Here is a 20,569-nt window from a genome sequence, read left to right on the forward strand (position 1 = left end):
TAAGCCTCTATTTATCAATAATACGCAATAAAGTATATGCACAGTGTTACTTTTGGGTAGGAAATGTGATGATTTTTTCACAAAAATATCGTACTTTTATTTTAGGTTGCATTGCAAGATAAAAATGATATAGCTGCAACTTCTTTAACTGAGCATATGGAACCCTTACAAATTGTGACTTTTACAACCACTTCTAACCTTGGTGAAAACAATGCAAATTCTTCAAGTCAACTCATGGTAAGCCTTTATTTATCAATAATACATTATCATGTGATAAACAGTGTTACTTTTGGCTAGGAAAGTTGATGATTTTTCACCAAAATATCTTACTTTTTTTTTTAGGTTGCATTGCAAGATAATAATGATCCACCATCTTCTATGAATCCTTTTGAACCTATTAATGACCGTAATATCGTACCTTCTTTAAGTGAACATTTGTATGTAAGTTTATTTATGACGATAATAATACATTTTGGTGTTAATTTGTATTGGAAATGTATCACTTTATGTTGAAAACGTGTTACTTTCTGTTGAAAACAATGTTGCTGGTATTGTGTTTCAGGGTACACCTACTCATAATCTTAATCGTAAACAGTTCATCCCTCATTGTGAGAAAAATCTGATACCAGTATTGCATATGACTTTTGATTCATTAGAAGAAGGGGTGAAATTCTATGAAACATATGCTAAGGCTTGTGGTTTTGACATTAGATCAGGAACTAAGAAAGTATATAAAGGTGTTGTTACATCTAAATACTATTTGTGTAATAAACAAGGGATGAGGGAAGAGAAATTAGGTGCATTGAGAAGAAGTCTTGTAACTCGTGAAGATTGTTATGCTAAAATTGTTTTTCAAATGACTAAAGAGGGTAAATATTGGGTTTTTAAGTTTATTGAAGCCCATAGCCACATTCTTGCCTCACCTATTTCTAGGCAACATTTAAAAGGGTCATCTAGTTTAAACAGTGGACAAAAAAGATACATTATGAACAATTTGAACTTGAATAAAGGTCCAACAAGTTCATATAGGATGTGGAAAGAACAAGTAGGAAGTTATTTAAAAGTAGGTGCTTCACTTGATAACTTTAAAAACTTTTATAAGGATTTAAAGTGTTTTATTAATGAATCTGATGGGCAAATGTTTGTGGAAATGTTTGTTAAGAAGAAAGAAATTTCACCTAGTTTTTTTTTTTTTGATTTTGAGGTTGATGATACTAAATCTCTATCGAAGGCAATTTGGGCAGATGGTATTAGTAGGAGAAACTATTCATTGTTTGGTGATTCGATATCTGTGGATGCTACTTATGGTACTAACAAGTATAATCAAATTTTTGTTCCTTTCACGGTGTTGACCATCATAAAAAAATGTGTCACTTTTGCTGTCGGTCTTATTAGTAGGGAAGATGTATCTTCTTATACTTGGTTATTTGAATCTTTTTTAAGGGCAATGGATGGAAAACAACCAAATTCCATTATAACAGACCAAGATCCAGCCATAAAAATTGCTCTACCCAATGTTTTTGACAAGTCTATTCATAAATTCTGTTGTTGGCATATAATGATAAACTAACTGATAAAGTTTCTATTGAGTTACGTAATGATGATGAGTTTTTAAGAAGAATTAATAGACTTGTATATAATAGGGATAATAAGCCCCATGAATTTGAAGATCAGTGGTCAAAAATGATGTCGGATTATGAGCATGCTAATTTAAGAAATAATGACTGGTTGAATAGTATGTATGATATTAGAGAAATGTGGGTGCCCGCATATTTTAGAGATCTTTATATGGGTGGTTTGCTTAGAACAACATCTAGGTGGGAAAGTGAGAACAATTTTTTCAATTACTTAGTGAACAAATTTCTTACATTAGTTGAACTCCAAATGAGGTTTTAAAGTGCGATGCATGTTCAACGTTATATGATGCAGACACTAGATAGTAAATGCAAGTTATATTCTGCACCTTTGAAGACTCGTATCCCTCTTGAAAACATGCTTCTAGTGTCTACACAGATGTTGTTTCTAAGGATTTTCAAAAACAAATTCTAAGTGCACGCGATGAGTGTGGTTTTGAAAAGAATTTCGTTAGAGATGGCAAGGATGTGTATCGTGTGGTACATTTCAACACTGGGACAATTTTTGAAGTTGTGTATGATGCACAAACATTGTATGTTGATTGCTCTTGTAAGTTATTCAAAAGAGTAGGAGTCTTATGTAAGCATGCATTATGGGTTTTGCATGCAAAAGGCGTTAAGTATATACCAGAACCTTACATATTGAAAAGGTGGACAAAAGATGCTAGCAAAACACCTGTCTATGATATTGATGGCACATTATTGGATGGCAATAATGCTATGGAATCTAGAAAAGGGGTTTTAGGAAATGTTTGGAATGAGGTACATCGATGCATTAATTTGGCAGAAGATGATGAGGATGATTTAGTTGAACTTTTGCACAAAATGAAGTTGTATTCAGCTGAGCTTTTAGCAAAAATGAATCGTGGGGTTGAGAAGACAAAACGTCAAGAGTTAGAAAAGTTTTTGGGGTTTTAAGCTCCTAAAACAATTACAATTCAAAACCCTAAACAATCTTCAAACAAAGGCAACAGGAAAGAAAAAGATCCAAAACAAAAGGATACTGAAGATGAAGAAGAGCAGAGGGCGACCAAGCAAAGACAATTTAAAACTTGTGGCAAAGTTGCAAGTCACAATAGTCGTACGTGTCCACATAAGAAAAAATAAGTAAGTACAATATGATATAAAAAGTGTTACCTCTTGAATTTTATGTTGGTACTTTCTTTGATAAATAGTGATACTTTCATTATTAAATGTTTCTGTTATCAACATTTAGACATTTAACATATATATTTTGTTCACTGAATCTTGCAGGTGACTTGTTTATGAAATACAGTGGTAAATGATTGAAATCCCTGCTTCAGAAGAACAATTATATTTGGAGTTGTGTAGCAATTGCAGAGTGTAAACTAATTTCTAATTGATTCTCTAGAGAAATAGTTTAATCATTAGTATTAGTAGTATGTAGATTACTTTCTGTTTATTTTAATATTAGTAGGTTGTATTTTATGAAGAGGATAATTGCCTTTAGACTATTCTCTGTTTATTTTAACATTGTAATTGTTAGAATTAGTTATATGTAGACTAATTTATTTTTAATGTCATTATCATTCAATTTATCACAAATATTGTGTTGAAAGCATCACAGTTTTTGTTGAAAAGCATCACGATTTTATGTGGAAAGCATCACACGTTTAAAAAGAATTTAACACAGAATATATGAAATGGTAGTGTATCATGTATTATATTTTGTGTTGAATAAATGTAACACATTTGGTTTAGAAAGCATGAAAGTTTTTTGTAAAAAGCAACACAGTTTGAAGTAGAAAGCATCATGCAAACAAAACATCACAGTTTTATACAAAAGCATCACACGTCAACACAATTGTTTTCGTGTTGATGATGTTAACTTGAATATTGTTGAGATTATCATTCATAACAATATTTTGTTGAATCATCACAGTTTTGTGTTGAAAGCATAAAGGTTTTATGTTGAAAGCATCACACATGGAATCAAAACAAACTCAAATTTTCTTTTTTCCTCTCTTTTTGGCAGTCAACATCGGTGCTGGTGAAGGTGTTTTCTCAAGATCTGATATTCCCAGGTCAAAACTTGGTAAGTCGATGTCGATTGTTCGTCTTTTAACCACTTTTATCCTGTCCATAATCTCATCAATCTCCTCCATCACTTTTAGGTCTGAATACCATTGTTTTAGTGTTGGAGAGTTTGATGATTGTCCGACATCTTGTGCTTGATTGCCTTTTGCCTTTAACTTCAACAGTTTCGATATATGATGTTGAGTAACAATTTCCATGTTCCTCTTCATCTTGCTAACTTCCTCCATAAGCTCCTTAATAAAAAGAATATATTAAGAAAAACAGTCAATTTAAACTTCTTACAAAAAATTTATATGAAATGTGTTACTTTATAGACAAAAAACTATTACTTTATATTTTAAAATGTGCTACTGGTTGTTTTTATAAAAAATTAAATGTTAAAAATAATATTACTTACATCACCAGTTGTATCATGAATTTCTTGATCATAAGATGCCAACAAGCCATCGGGAATAGGGATGTTGAGATACATCCCATTTTCTTCTAGCTCCACCTTATCATCATGCGATTTTTTTCTTAATTTTCTTTGAAACTGGGTATGTGTCTCCATCGAAATCACCCAGTCCAAAGGATCTAGCCTTCAACTCAAGTTGTGCCCTTTTTTTCAAAGTCTCATAAGTCCAATGTTGGATTAAGGGCAATCTTGATGTTGGAAAAATACCTAGAGAGCTAACTCGATGGTAAAAGCAAATTTCTAATATGGCTAGACATGAAGGAATATTTTTCAAATTTTTTGTTTGGCATCTCTCCAAGCCATTTCTAAACCTATCAAACACTAAACCACACTAGTTAAGATTTTTTATCTCATTAACATCAACCAATGGTTTAAGCAAACTATGATCAACAGTTCGGTGTGAATTGGGAGCCAAAAATTTAATAAAAGCATACATTACAAAAAACCTTTTAAAATCATTGCCTCCATCAGTTAACTCCAACAACATTTTGGAAAGTAATTGTTTAGCAGATATATCCTTAGCCCCAACATAATCTAGTTTTTATTGCCACTCCTCAAATAAATCATACTCAGATATATCTTCATTTGAATTAGTTTGTTTAATAACATCATTAACAGTTAACGGCAAGCCAAAAATATCGCAGACATCATACTCAATTATAGTGTACTTGCAGTTTTGATTGATTATGAAAACTGAAGTACTGACATCATATTGGTTGATAAAGTACTTAACCATACCATGATAAGACATCTTAATTCTCAACAGAAGCAATCCTTCAACCAATTTCTTTCATAGCACTCCTTTGTTTATCATTCAATTTATCACACAAACAAACCATTTGAGAAGGAGATGACAACATATGAAGTTGACCTTCTCTCCTATAACCCATCAAAATTGTATAAACAAAGCATCACATTGAAGTATCACAATTTTATGTAGAAAGCATTACAATTTTATGCAAAAAGCATCTACGTCTATAACTTACTTATTTTTTGGAATTGTTGTAGATATACAATTTGTACTCTTTCTCGTTTAGTTATTGCTAATCGAGGTTCTTCTTCCATTCCCGCATTTACGTTAACTTCTGGCATATTCTCTTCTTCATAGTCCTCATTGTATTCTCTTATTGCAACAGCAACTACTTGAACTCTAAAAAAACAAATGAAGTATCATGGTTCTGATAGACATCACAATTTTTATAAAAAGCATCACATTTCTATAAATGAAGCATCTCATTTTTATTGAACAACTTACTTTTTCTTTTTTGAAGCAACAGTTTTTATTCTTTTCCCTATTGTTATTGGCAAAGGTTGTTACTCTTCCATTTCATGATTTTCTTCACCTTTATCTTGCTCATTATCTTCTTCCCTTGCAGTAGTGACTAATTCTACACTGAAAGCATCACAATTTTTCATTTTGGGATGAATTCTGAAATAGTGCTTACCAACTAATTTCCAACTAACACAGTAGTCGGAATTTTCGACTAACTTTTCGACTAAGAAAGTTTAGTCGGAATTTCCAACTAACTTTCCGACTAAGAAAGTTTAATCGGAAATTCCGATTGTTTTCCTACTAAAATAAATTTTCGACCATTCTAACCCGATTACCCCTAAACAGTCGGAATTCAGTCGATATAGAGCTATACCGACTCATTTCCGACTGTTTTGGGTAGTCGAAATTGTATCTTTTTTTAGTGACTAGTATGTAACATGTTTTTATTTTGGTATGTAACATCAATTTATAATAAGAGGAGCAGTCTACCAAATTTATATATTAATCAAAACAAAGAGGGAACAAAGAATATTAGGCCTTATTTAATTTTTTTTAATTATTTAGAAAAAAGGGCCTTATTAATACACTCACAATTTTTTTCCTGAAATCACATTGGAAAAAAATAGTGTTGAATGATCTATTTGGACTAACACTAGAAGTAGAACCAAAACTAGAAGACTAGAAGTAGAACCAAAACTAGAAGATCTAATATAATTACTAGTGGACTATGCTTATTTTGAGAATTAAAACTTCCTAAAGTTTATTTTGGAAAATTTTTATATAAAAAAGCAGTACCGCCATAAGTGTAAATTGCACGCTCTCCGTAACCAACACACAAAATCTAAACTATTTAGCCCGATTCAAATTTCAAAAATTCTTGTGAGACAGTCTCGTTGAGAGATTATCTTTAATTGGGCTGGTTCAAAAAGAAAACTATAGAGTAATTTTTTTATTATGCATTAAGAATATTGAAGTAGACATTTAGAAAATTTAAGTATACTTAAGTACTTACTCAATGGGTATTAAGTATATTGTAAGACATTAGAGATATTGTACGTAGGCATTAAGGATATGGTAAATAGGCTAGTAGGCTAAGTTTCTCGGTAGACATTAAGAATATTGTAAATAAGCATTTTAAATCTTTTTCGGTGGGCATTAAGTATAGCGTGAGTAGCCATTAAAGATAATGTAAATAGATATTAAAAATACAATAAATAGACATTAACGTACAAACTTCTCTCTTGAGAGACGGTGTGTTAAGAGTTCAACTGTTCAAATTACCACACAAGAAAAGTTCATACAAATGACATAAATTGAGTTTTACTTTTACTTGGGCCACTGCTACATCTAAATCAAAAAATATATATATATATTTCAATGTTCCATGCTTATAACTTTGAAAATTTGAACAAAATGACTTTTTTTTTAACAAAATACTTAAAAGATGAAAATTTTTAATTTTTAAAATAAGTGTTCTTGTATTTGAGTCTTAGGACAAGACTTGTTTTTTGTTATTAACAACGAACATGAAAAAGAATATTTACAACAATTTTGATCGTTGTTACAAATAACAAAAAAAATGGAAAACAATGTCATAGTTTTTAAAATGACAAAAAACAACTAAATAATGTTGTTCGTTTTTATGAACAGCGAACCAAAGTTGATACTTCATTCGATTTTTTTTACTTGCGCCCAGACAACTTTTACACAGTCCAATGCATTTTTGGGTTATTTTTATCTAGAGTTATACACAACTGAAAATGTTAAAATTTAATATTATGAAAATATGGGACGAGACAAATTCACATGACTATGTTTTTTTCTTGTATAATAGCTGCTATATGTTAAATACCAAGAATGATGAACAATGCTATATTGGATTTGGGCAAGTAATAAAAATCGAAGGATGTATATTTTTTCCTTATACTTCCTCCGTTCTGAAATAGTCGCTACATAGGAAATATTGATACTGTTCATCTTTCAAGCTTATTTTATATATTGCTGTTAATATGTTAGAAAAAATATAGTCAAGTGAAATCTTGTCTAAATCGTTTAATCGATACTTTCATAATATCACACTTTTATAATTTTTAGTTTAGCATAGCTTAAGATATAAATGATCAAATTTATGTATTGGATTGTGTAAAAAGTGAAACGTAGCAAGTATAATGAAAATGAAGAAGTAATAGTTATGTCATTGTCTTCCTTTTATTCGTTGTTAATAATAGTGAACAAAGGATTTTGACTTTCTTTGACCAGCTTCTTTGTTCACTCTTGGTAACTGCAAATAAATTCCTAACCTCAACTTTGAATTAGAAACATTTATTTTGAGAATTCAAAAGCTTATTTTGAGAATTTTTTGAAAAATAATCTTATTTTCTTCAAATTTTCCTTATGCTTTTGGATAAAAAGATCTAGGCCAACTCCAAAGAGAATTTCAAGAAGAGATATGATTTTTACGTTATAACACAAATTCTCCAAAGAGATGGTCTAATCTACTTGACAGACATATCTCTTTGAGTCGGTCCAATAATTTATTAAAAAAATAGTTTAAAACAAAATAAAATATATGCTTTTCTTTTCGTCCTTCTATTTTAGCAAATATTCATGGTTATTACTCGTTATCTTTTTTCATCAAATCATTCATAACTTTTATCCTTATTGTCTATTAAAGTATTTATGACTCACTATATATCTTTCTTTCTTCATGGTAACAGTAAATTAGTCAATAATTTATAGTGTTTTTCTTTTGTATTAGTACTCAATATTATAATTATATAGTTATTAAACAATTAGACCATTGTTTATTTAATCAGTAAGTGTTGTACTTCATATCTTATTTACAGGTGTTCAACGAGATGGTTCGCGTCAGAATAGGGCAATTTCTTAACAGGTCGGATCGGATCATATTATTTTTATAGCTGGTCAGGTCAAATTATTTACTTGCTCCGATTCCGCCCATTTATATACATTCTCATTTTATCAACTAATTATAAAATCAATTTTATAAATATTTATTGTATTATCTAATATAACATATATTCTAAATTATTTTATGGCTTGTTTGGCAACATGGAATTGAATTCTAAATATTGAATTGGGCCCAATATCTTGTTTGGCAAGTTTAGAATTTGTAATTTAGAAATGGATCATTTATTTGGAAACTCAAATTGAACAACAGAAAGCCACAACAAGAGACTCGTGTTTAAGAAATACAGGTACTTGTTGCTCCACTTCTATGGAATTATAGCTTATTTAATCAACTGAACTTTGATAATCTCCAAATATTTTTTATCTTAATTCTTGGCATCATTCATAAAACCATAATAACTATTTCATAATTACTATTTCGTGTTAAGTATTTTTTCTACATTACTATAGAACATGGTGCAAAAACTCACCCGAATTGATTAATTCGAAACGGGCGAGTTGGAACGATTTTACTTTACCGTTTCAAAACTCGTTTCTACATTAGATATAGGCCTCTTGAACCGGACTTATCGCTTGTGACGGTCGCGATTTGCATTTGTTTGGGGCAAAATCATGTCAAAACCAACAATTCTACCCAAAATACCCAAAAAAATGAAAAAATAACCAAAAAAATACTTATTAATGCGACTGAGAAAATATTATACTGATGTAAGGTTAGAGGGTGAAGCTTTGAGTGCATGAAAACGGAATAGATGGGTAGTTTGGTGGGAAGATAAGAAAAAGATGAGAAATGATGGTATAGTACTCTGCAAAAAGTTGATTGAATCAACTTTTCTACTTGTTTCTATAAGAATGCCATGTGATTATTATGGTGGTGACTACACACCTAACATTTCATGAATTTTTTTGATTATTTTTATAATAATACTCTCATTCTATTTCTTTTACTTGTTCTATTTTTTTTCACACTTGTCGAGATAACGTTTTAACTCTTAATATATTTTAACTTATAGATTAAGTATAAAATAAAAATTAAAAGTGATTAATAAATAGTGACAAACAATTAAATGGGACAAGTAACCGGAACCGCGACCACGCTTTAACATCATAACTATATCTTAAATTATTGTGGCCTCGTGTTTGGTTCAAGAAGAGTATATTATATTGTTATTGATTATTCATGATTAAGAACGTGGAAGCTCTATGATGATTTTTGTTTCATATTTCATTTTACATCTTTTTTATTGTAGAATATGTCAGAAGAATTAATTATTCAAGAGTCACGAAAGTGTGCAAGGAAAAATGATGATGATAGAGATAATGTTTTGTCAATTGTGAGTTTCATTTTAGTAGTTTTAGGAGCACAATATAGTCAAAAGTATAGGGTGAGAGAGGTCTCTTGGGATGAAAATTTATGTGCTCAAAAGAGGGCCTTTTGAATGTTAGACTTGAAAAATGATAGGATATGTCGTGATCAATTGTGTTTTGACACACACTGCTTGAGATTGGTATGAAAGATTTTGCCAAAAATAGGATTAAGGTGTGGAAGAAACATTATGCAATCATCACCGACATTCAAACTTACACTAAGTTTACGTGGAATGATGAGAAAAAGATGCTTGAGATTGGTATGAATGATTTTGCCCAATGGAACAAATATTTTAAGGTATGCTTTTCTGATTGTCAATCAAACATAATGAGATTATATCCTTATGTTGGACACTTTGTGCTCTTGCCCTTAATGGATTAACTGTGAATTATCGTGATAATGTTGTGTTATATGGAGTGACTATTGATGATTAATGTTTACATCTTTCTTTTTCAATGTTATGCATGATAATCCAAATTCCTCGGCATATATGAACAAAAGGATTGAGAATTGGGATGACATTTGTGCTTTGGTGTCAGTGGATAGAGCGATTGATGATGGTGCTAACCAACACGAAGAGTCAGCTGCTGCTTTGGAGACTGAAAATCAAGGTTCCCACATCTCAGATGCAACTTCGGGAGAGTTTTCAAGCAAGAAATTAAAGAGGGATCGTAGGGATCGTCTTGCTGATGCTGCTACTAGCTTTGCGGAAACATTTAAGGAGTATATGATATCAAGAAACCCTCCAAAGCCCGATTCTAAAGAGGTCTACGATGTTATTTAAAGAGTTTTCGGACTTGATCGATAGGAAGTGTTGAAGCAGTGAAGCGATTTTTGAAAAATATAGAAGAGTTTGAAATGCTTAAGACTTTACCTGCAAATGAAAAGTTGGATTGGGCAATATTTTTTCTTCACTCGTAGAAATTTTCTAGGAATTTTAGTTCATTAGTAGTACTATAGTCTATTAGTCTTTCTAACTGAATTTTAAAGTTCAATAGTAGTTGTAAAGGAATGAATTTGTAGGACCAATTATGGGCAATCTCTTAGGGTGATCACATACTCAAATTTTGAGTGCAATCGGTGTGATATTATTATATTTTACCTTGTCATGTACTTCATACATTAGGTGATTTTGCAAGGATGATTGAATGTTGTAATTACAATTGCATACGTTTACCAAACAGTGTTAAAATTTGAAATCAATGATTTGTAATTACAAAGATTGTCAAACAACCTTTGGAATTTAAAATTTTGGATTTGAAAATTTTAATATTTCCCAAACGCTATGTTTGAATTTGGAATTCATGTTTTTGAATTTCCAACAATAAATTCCAAAATTTCAAATCAAGTACTCGTTTCAAAACACTACCTTAAGTAATTTCATTTTATAAACTAACTTTATTTGCTTATTGGATTAATTACGTCTCCGTAGTCTAGTTCAGATCCTTTGGACTCCTACATGAATGAGGACATGATAAATGCAATTATTTTCACTTATTCATATCATTTTATACTCCTTAATGATGATTATTGTTAGTAATTTCGTGCTTATTTTGAAGATTTATGCTACTTTACCCATTTTGGTTCTTCATGTTGATTTTGAGCGATTTTGATCGTTTTAAAGCATAATTTTTATGGTTTTAATGTTGACGGAGTTTACTAAGAAGATTATTTCTCATTTGAAGATGTTTTACAATGAAGATGGGCAAAAGAGTTGAAAAGTGTTTAAAATACAAAAGTTTTGAGGTGGAATATGATATATGCTCACTCTTTTGGTCATAACTTTTAATAAAAAGATCCTATTAATGTAAAGTTTGTGGCATTGGAAAGTAGACTTCAAGAGCTTTCTAACTGTAATACCCTAGATTTAGCTTGAAAAAGAATTGATAGACTACTCATATCAACAAGGTGCATCTTTTTTTCTGGGAAGCCCATTTGCTAAGAACTCCACAGTTAAGCGTGCTTGGTGGGGAGCAATCTTAGGATGGGTGACCTCCTGGGAAGTGTTCCCGGGTGCGCACGAGTGAGGCCAAAGTGCGCTGGAAAGACTTGTGTTTGTTTGTGGGGCCAATCTACAGTCTCCAAGAGTAGTCACCAGCGGTCCGAGGGGCCGGGGTGTTACACTAACGGTATATTATATGTACAATTTCGACAACCGGGCAACAAATGGCAACTGTTTAAAGTTTGCCAGTCAGAAGCAAAGCGACGAGTCCTCGCCTGGAAGCCACGACTCGTCTCCAACCTGCTGATATCCAAATCTAATTGTTTTCTTTTCACTATTTTAGTGGTTTTATTTATTTTAGCTTTATTTTATTATTAGAAATCAGTTATTTTTGGGGAGATTGTTCCCCAAGTAACCTTAGAATATAAATAGACATAGTTAATTTTTTTTTGTGTGTGCTTTTAGTGCCCTAGATGCCCTAATGCTCTAGTTTTCATTCTTAGTTTATTAAGCTTAGTTTTTTGTGTTTTTCATTGCAACTTTCATTTATTTATGCAATCTATGGTTTGTTTATGTTCTAATTTGTAAGTTTCTTTTTCTTGTCCTTTAATTATTCATCAAATTGTCTTTAATTCATTATTTTCATCATGTTCATGATCTAAATTAGGGTTTTGCTTATTATTAATTTCATGTTAGTTATTATGTGTAGTGAGTAGATTTTCTTTCTATAATTAAGGGATTGACCCTAATTCGAAACATGAAATGATATTTTATCGACTGATTGTGTGAAATTTGGGTCTATGATTAAACCTAGGCTTAATGAGCCTTAGTTTAAACATCTTTATTACCTTTTCAATAATACAGAAGTTTGAGATTAGGATTAGTTTAGGATTGAGGTATATTTAAGTTAAATTCCTATTAATTTAACCAATAAAACGGAATTTTGAGGATTAATACTAGTAAGGTCTTAAACCGATATTGATCAATAAAGCGGAAGCTTGAGATTAATTAGATCACGTTTAATCATGCCAAAGGCTCAATTTTATACAATTATGAGAGTAATTGACTCCCATGTTAGAATTAGATGATTCCCGACATCCTAGATTTGCTTTATTATCATCATCTTCATATTAATTATTGTCTTAGCTTTATTTATTAGTTTCAATTGCATCATTTTGATTTTTGTACATAGTAGTGTTAGATTCTAAAACCGATTATATTGTTTGTCCGTATCTCGTACTTATAAACTGAACGAATTTGTTAACTCGCTTCCCTGAGTTCGACCCGTATTGCTATACGTACATCGTGCGCTTGTGGTTATTAAAATTTGCACCTATCAGGACATATTGAGGTTTTATTTTATTAGACCTTAAACGTGCAGAGTTTTTCATTAATTTGTGTATAAGTACGAGCATACATATACTAGTACACTGTATTAAAGTATACTTCATATAATCAAAAGCTAAATCTGATAGTTAAGGTCATATAATATGTTATATACTCTAATACGTCCCCTCACATGAGAGCCCATGAGAGCCCTTTGGGCTGAAAATGTGGATGCGGCACAGACCCTACTCATACATGGTGCGAAATACTCCACTTGAATTTAAGGGGTGGTTGAGTTTTGAACCTGTGACCTCTAGTAATGATGGCTACTGATATCATATCAAGGAACCAACTTAACTAAAAACTTAATTTAATTATGACTAGCTTGTTTAGAAGAAAGTAAAGGTAATCAACCAGATTGTTTATGTTTTTGAATGGGTTTTTCATTCAACTCTTAGCTAGCTATTTATAATGGCTATTCAATCAAAGTGCAGGGCCGACTATAAGCAAGTGCAAGTGGTGCCTACATTTAGGGCGCTAAAAAAATTTTAGTTTTCAACTAATGTTAAGGTTCGAAATTATATATATATATATATATATATATATATATATATATATATATATATATATATATATATATATATATATATATATATATATATATATATATATATATATATATATACACACACAATAGTTTAGAGGCCCATAAATAATCTTTTGCCTGGGACCCCTAAAAACCTAGAGCCGGCCCTAAGGGTGCATTAATTTATTTGTTATCACATACTCTCGATTATTTTTCTAAAATACGTATAAATTAAGTAGGCAAGGAAGGTGCATGCAATTTCACAAAAATATTCATGTCAACACGACAACACATCTTGCAAATAATATTTTTACCCTTTAAAAACTTGCTTCGGTCTGTTAAATATCTATTCGTAAAACAACCTTTTAAAAACCTGTTCCTTTTTAAAAATAAATGATAATCGGTTAAAAACAGGTAAGATTACTGAGTTTTAACATACTACGCCCCAATAAACACCTCTAATTTTGAGACTAGTACTTCTAATATTTTTATGCTCACTGATCGACTATCCAATGAACATCAATTGATTAACAATGTCAGATTTTATATAATATGCTAATACATTTTTTTTATTGATTTCCAAATTCCAATAAGAAAATCTGAATTACAATCATTTGTTTGTAATTACAACTACAATAAATAATACTCCCTCCTTTCTTTTTGTTCCTCTCATTTACTTTTTATACAATTTTCAATGCAAATTTTAAATCTTAATATCTCAAAATACATATTATAATAAATTCAAAAAAATACATAATAAAAAAGCATATATAAAGACGAATCTAACAAGATCTCACATTGATATATTTTATCTTCTAAATATGTGTTAAAAACATTAAATAAATTTATCTCTCCTTAAGGTGGAATATTTCAGATGGAAAAAACATTAGAAAACGAAGAAAGTAATGTATAAACCACTAGCGATATAAGAATTGAATCTTGTCCTAGTTGAATAGTAAAACAGCATTACTTTCCAGAAAATATTTTGAATTTGATTTTTATTTAGTTCTTTCATTTTCTTAGCCTCCCCTCACTACAACAAAGTTAATTTTTAGTGACATAGGATTTAGCGACATTAAAAAATGTCAGTGATTTATATTTTTAGTGCAATCATTGTCGTTTTTATTTTAAGTTTCACTATAAAGCAATTTATTAACACTTTATTTGGTGTTTAGTGACATATAAAATTGTTAATATACTCTATAGTGCTATTTATTAGAAATGTCACTAAATACTTTATTGCGAAAAGGATTTTATAAATATCACTAAATCCAATATATATGCCATCAGAAATTTAAAATAGTAACAATTAAATTAAATGTCATTAAATATATCCCATTAAAAGTATAATATGTTGTAGTGCTTATAATCTAAAAAAATAGGTTATACAACAAATCAATGCTATGTTCGATTTTGGACTATTTTAGGGTCATTTTAAGCGAATCTTAAATTCAAAAAGCGAATTAACTGACGAATTATGTTATACTGACATTATTTTTCAGAAATTATTATAAATTCGATTTTCATATAAATTTCTTATTTTGTCAGCCTATTCTGTAAAAAAAATAAATAAATAAAAAATAAAAAAAACTAGCCCTGTAAACCGCGTACGTGCGAATGCCTGAGGACAAGAGGCCGTGTTAACGAACTCCTTTGATTAGAAGAGGAAGAATTTAGTGACAGTATTGCTATCATGAACTGTCATAATAAACCCTTCACTATTAAGACCATCCTCAAAAGGTTTCCAGAGTAAAGAGGATGGTCCAGTTATTCCTCAGAATTAAGGTCGGTCACATATTAAACACCTCTTTCAATGTTATACAGCGAAGATTACCTAATTATTAACGTAGATATGTGTATATGCATGGTTCCAGTACCTCTTCACATGGTGATTAATACTCCTCCATAGCGTACGTATCGTAATTAATTCAGCTATCGCTTTACAATTATTCAAGAATTGTTGCCACTAAATTTATTGGAGAGGTATTTTTATTGGCTGTTTATTGGAGAAATACAAATTCTTACTTGACATTATAACATTACATAGTTGGGTATATAATAGTTTGTATTTGGGGTTAGTATATTTGGGTATATAATGATCCGTATTTGGGATTATAACATTATATATTTGGGTATATAATAATTTTTGTTTGGAATTATAACATTATAAATTTGGGTATATAGTGGTCTATATTTGGGGTTATAGTACTATTATGTAGTTGGGGGTCTTAAGATTATGTAGTTGGATATAAAATGATATGCTTTTGGGGTATAGTATATTTATAACACTAAATATATTATGTTATAATATCAAATATATGTTGTTATAACCTCATAAATATTATATTATAACCTCAAATATATATTGTTACAACTCTAAATTTATTATGTTATAACTTAAATATATTATCTTATAACCACAAATATATATGTTGTTATAACCCCATATATATTATGTTATAACCTCAAATATATATATTGTTATAACTCCAAATATATTATGTTATAACCCCAAATCAATTATGTTACAACCTCCAAATATATGTTGTTGTAACACCAAATATATTATGTTATAACCCTAAATAAATGTTATAAATTCAAATATGTTATGTGATTTTTCACATTCTACTTACACGCACACTCTTATTAATAAAATTTATATAGTAATTTTTATTACCTAGTCAAATTTTGTTCATAGATGTTTGTAATGGGTTTGATAATTAGCTTTTTCAATGACTTTTAGTTGACTTTTGACATTTAATATATCGATTGATCAAAAAGAAAAAAAAATTAAGTTTGATAAATACTTCCTTCGTTTTAAATTACTTGTAATATTTGCTTTTTCACGCAGTCCAATGCACTAATTCAATCCTTAATATCTCCAATTATGAATAATAAAAAATTATAAAAATTTAATATTAATATTCTTTGCAATGAGACAAATCAAATAAGATCTCACTTGACTATATTTTAACCTATAGATTAAAAATTAATCACAAATTAAAAGTGATGAAAAATTAATAGCATTTTTAATAATATTACAACTAATTTAAAACGAAAGAAGTAACTTTCAGTCATCTTTGCAACTGACTTTTAAATCAAAACAGAAAAATTGCATTGATTTTCTTATTCATTGTTGGTATTTGCAAAACCACTTGAGGGGCTAAAAGAGCCCACTCTTGCACTTTAAGAGTAATAAAAAAAACTAGTGGTTTAATGATGAGAGTTTTGATATTTCCGACTCCATTACTTTTATTATCTAGCGTTGGAGTTTTGATATTGTAAGTCCACCATTTTTCACGTGCTCATTTGAGAGATTGTCTTTTATAAAGATAAAAGATCAGCCCAAAGTTAATTTTTAAAATCGAAAAATAAAAGTGTGCGTGTAAGTAGAATGTGAAAAATCACATAACATATTTGAATTTATAACAACATTTAATTGGGGTTATAACATAATATATTTGGTGTTACAACAACATATATTTGGAGGTTGTAACATAATTGATTTGGGGTTATAACATAATATATTTGGAGTTATAACAATATATATATTTGAGGTTATAACATAATATATATGGGGTTATATAGACCACTATATACCCAAATTTATAATGTTATAATTCCAAACATAAATTATTATATACCCAAATATATAATGTTATAATCCCAAATACATATTATTATATACCCAAATATATAATATTATAACCCAAACACATAATATTATAACCCCAAATACAAACCATTATATACCCAACTATATAATGTTATAATGTCAAGTAAAAATTTGTATTTCTCTAATAAACAACCAATAAAAATACCTCTCCAATAAATTTAGTGGCAACAATTCTTGAATAATTGTAAAGCGAGAGCTGAATTAATTACGATACGTACGCTATGGAGGAGTATTAATCACCATGTGAAGAGGTACAGGTACTGGAACCATGCATATATATATATATATATATATATATATATATATATATATATATATATATATATATATATATATATATATATATATATATATATATATATATGTATGTATGTATGTATATATATATTGATCATTCACATTGATATATTGAGAATATAAAGATTAGTAGTAGGGACCATGAGAGTATGGGACGGACAGTGGGCATGAACATCTCTGCATCTTCCCAATATATGTCAACTTGGTTATGATCCATCTTCCAAGATTCAATCAACTTGACACATTGTTCAAAACATTAAACGCCCGTAATATTCGTTCTTATCTGACCATAATTTGAGCTTCAATATTTTTATTTCAAATATGTTTAATTTTATGTACACCTCAATTAATATAATTCATTATTTAATATTATAATTTTTTGAGTTTTTTTTCTAAAAGTTCTTGTCAAAAAGTAAACTAATACTACATTCATTATCTCAAAAGCCGTACCTTAATTAGCTCCTAGCACAAGAGTAGATCATATTTTTTTAATCAGTGGTGATAATAGTGCCAAAAATTAAGATGGTAAAAATTTACAAAAATTAACTTGAGATAGAAATAGAGAGTATGATTTTAACATGTGACTTATTTGTGTTTAGTGTTATCACCACTAAATTAAGTATGTATGTATATATTGTATCTTAAGAAAAAAGTTAATTGGAGGCGACGACCCTTCATGCTCTATTAAAATTACACCCTTAACTTGTATAACTGTATACATAGGGCTGTAAAAACGGGTTTAAAGGTCGGAAACAGGTCGGTCAAAAACAGGTTCGGTAAAAAACGGTCGGTCAAAAGCAGGTCGTATAAGTCTTTCGGTACCGGTCGGTATCGGTCGGTTTATTCGGTATCCGGTCGAATCCGGTTTTTTTCCTTGGCGGGTGTCGGTCGGTATGGGTCCGGTATTTATCGGTCCGGTCATTACCGGAAACAGGTCACATTCGGTCGGTCAAAAACGGTTTTTTGCAGGTCGTAATCGGTATACAGATCATAACCGGGCGGTCAAAATCGGTAATCGGTCGGTCACAATCGATATGCGGGTCAGAATCGGTCGGTCACAATCGGTCGGTTTTGGTCGGTATCGGTTCAGTTCAATTTAGTTGAACCGGGATTCAGTTCTGTTCAGTTCAGTTTTGGTTGGTATCGGTTCGGTTCAATTCAGTTAAACCGATATTCCGGTTAATTTGGTTGATATCGGTTCAGTTCAATTCATTTAAACCATGATTTAATTCAGTTCAATTATGTTCCAATTATTCTGTTCCAATTTGGTAAAAAATCGCATCGTGTTGCCTCATAATGTCATTGATCATGCGTTTATCCATGATGGGAATGATATATAGAAGGTGGAACCTCACATCAAGTTTTATAGATGTCGTTAGGTTATGAGTTTTATGACATCAAATTCAACTAATCAACTCCGTCTAAGTTAATTAATAGATCATAACATGTTAATTGATCGACTTGACCCTTGTTAGCCCATGGGTGTGTTATTTTAAGCTAATGTGATCAATCTATCTAATCAATCTAGCTGCCAGCGATCTAAGTTAATTGATTGGTTTTTCATTCTATTTCGTCCTATCTAAGTCAATCATGACAAGTTAACATGTAAATCCATCTACGTTGATATGTTTGATTTTAAATGAGGTTTTCGAAAACTAATCAACTCGATTTAAGTTAATAAATTTATTTGATCATAAGTCTAATTTTTCAACTTGATAAATCGATTATAATTAATTAATATATTTGATCATATCATGTTAATTATTTCTATTTGATAAATCAACTCGTGAATTATTCTAACGAGTATCTTTTTGGGTGTAATTTATAGACTTTTCAATTTCAATATAGAATTATATAAATACCAATAACATTATAACATTGTTTTTTTTTGGCAAATAAAATAATAGTTGCATAATTAGAAGTATATATATATATTTTAGAAATAAGAAAGAAAGAGGTTTATTTATTAAAATTAAGAAGTTTATTTAGAAACCATTAAATCAATGAATTACTCATATTTTAAAAAAAAATTTAGTTGTAAAAAAAAAAAAAAACACATAAGATTATCCCATTGGTGCACAACCTCAATACATGGATTGTCAACTTGGCAAAAGGCATGATAAATCATAACCCTTCATTTTGAAATCAATTAATCTAAACCATTGATTAAACATACTCTAATATATTTTAAAAAAAAAAAAAAAAAAAAAAACTAATATGAACCGTTAGATCAAGGGATCTAATCTAAACCGTTGATAAGCCCAAAACATGCTAACCCTAATTCAATCCCATACCCAGACCCCAGTACCACGCGCCGTTCATTACTTCATTTTCATCTTCCGTTCTTTCTTTCTCTTTCGTTTCATTTTCTTGTTCCAGCTCCTCGCAGGCTCGCCTCCATTCTCTCCCTAGCGCTTTCTTCTTCAAATCTGTTCATCTTCACCCTAGAGTTTTAGGTATTTCTACTCCTCAAGTTTAGTTCATTGATTTTCGTTTAATATCTATCAAATCTGTTCATCTTTGTTTTTTGTGTTTAAAATCTTTGTTCGATTTGATTTTGTGTTCTTCCATTTTCGATTTGATTTGATTTAGTCTTCTTCCATTTTTTTTTTGTTCGATTTGATTTTGTATTTAATTTTCTGGGTTCAATGTGTTCGTTTAGGGTTAGATTTAGGGTTTTTTGTATTTAATTCAGTCGAGACTCCAGGTACTCCATTTCTTTGGTTTTCTTTAATTTGGTAGTGATTTCAATGTATTTTGTGGTTTTATTGTGTTGATTGTTGAAGAAAATATCAATATCTTGAAGGAATGATCAATTTCTGTTTTCAATTCTTGAAGAAAATATCAATATCTTTGTGGGTACTGGAGTATTGCTGTATTGGTTTTGATTATTGTTCGGTATCGGTATTAGAGGCTATGAATATCAATATCGGTATTGGTTTCTGAGTTCCAAACAAGGTTGCTGTTCAACCAAGCATTCAGTAGAGGTCTGCAAATCTCGATGATTCTGGCCGGGAAGAAAG

General features: G+C 30.1%; 1 protein-coding gene across 1 annotated transcript in view; it reads left to right on the plus strand.

The window, feature by feature from the left end:
• The window catches only part of LOC130808481 (protein FAR-RED IMPAIRED RESPONSE 1-like), a 3,009-nt gene extending 457 nt beyond the window's left edge, over nucleotides 1–2,552 (plus strand). The window contains exons 4-8 of the mRNA XM_057673951.1: nucleotides 106–237; nucleotides 343–441; nucleotides 563–1,527; nucleotides 1,644–1,889; nucleotides 2,003–2,552. Of these exons, the coding sequence (XP_057529934.1) occupies nucleotides 106–237; nucleotides 343–441; nucleotides 563–1,527; nucleotides 1,644–1,889; nucleotides 2,003–2,552 (1,992 nt within the window). The remainder of the gene's footprint in view (nucleotides 1–105; nucleotides 238–342; nucleotides 442–562; nucleotides 1,528–1,643; nucleotides 1,890–2,002) is intronic.
• Nucleotides 2,553–20,569: the final 18,017 nt, after the last annotated feature.

The sequence above is a fragment of the Amaranthus tricolor genome, chromosome 3, assembly GCF_026212465.1.
Source record: "Amaranthus tricolor cultivar Red isolate AtriRed21 chromosome 3, ASM2621246v1, whole genome shotgun sequence".
NCBI classification, from domain to species: domain Eukaryota; kingdom Viridiplantae; phylum Streptophyta; class Magnoliopsida; order Caryophyllales; family Amaranthaceae; genus Amaranthus; species Amaranthus tricolor.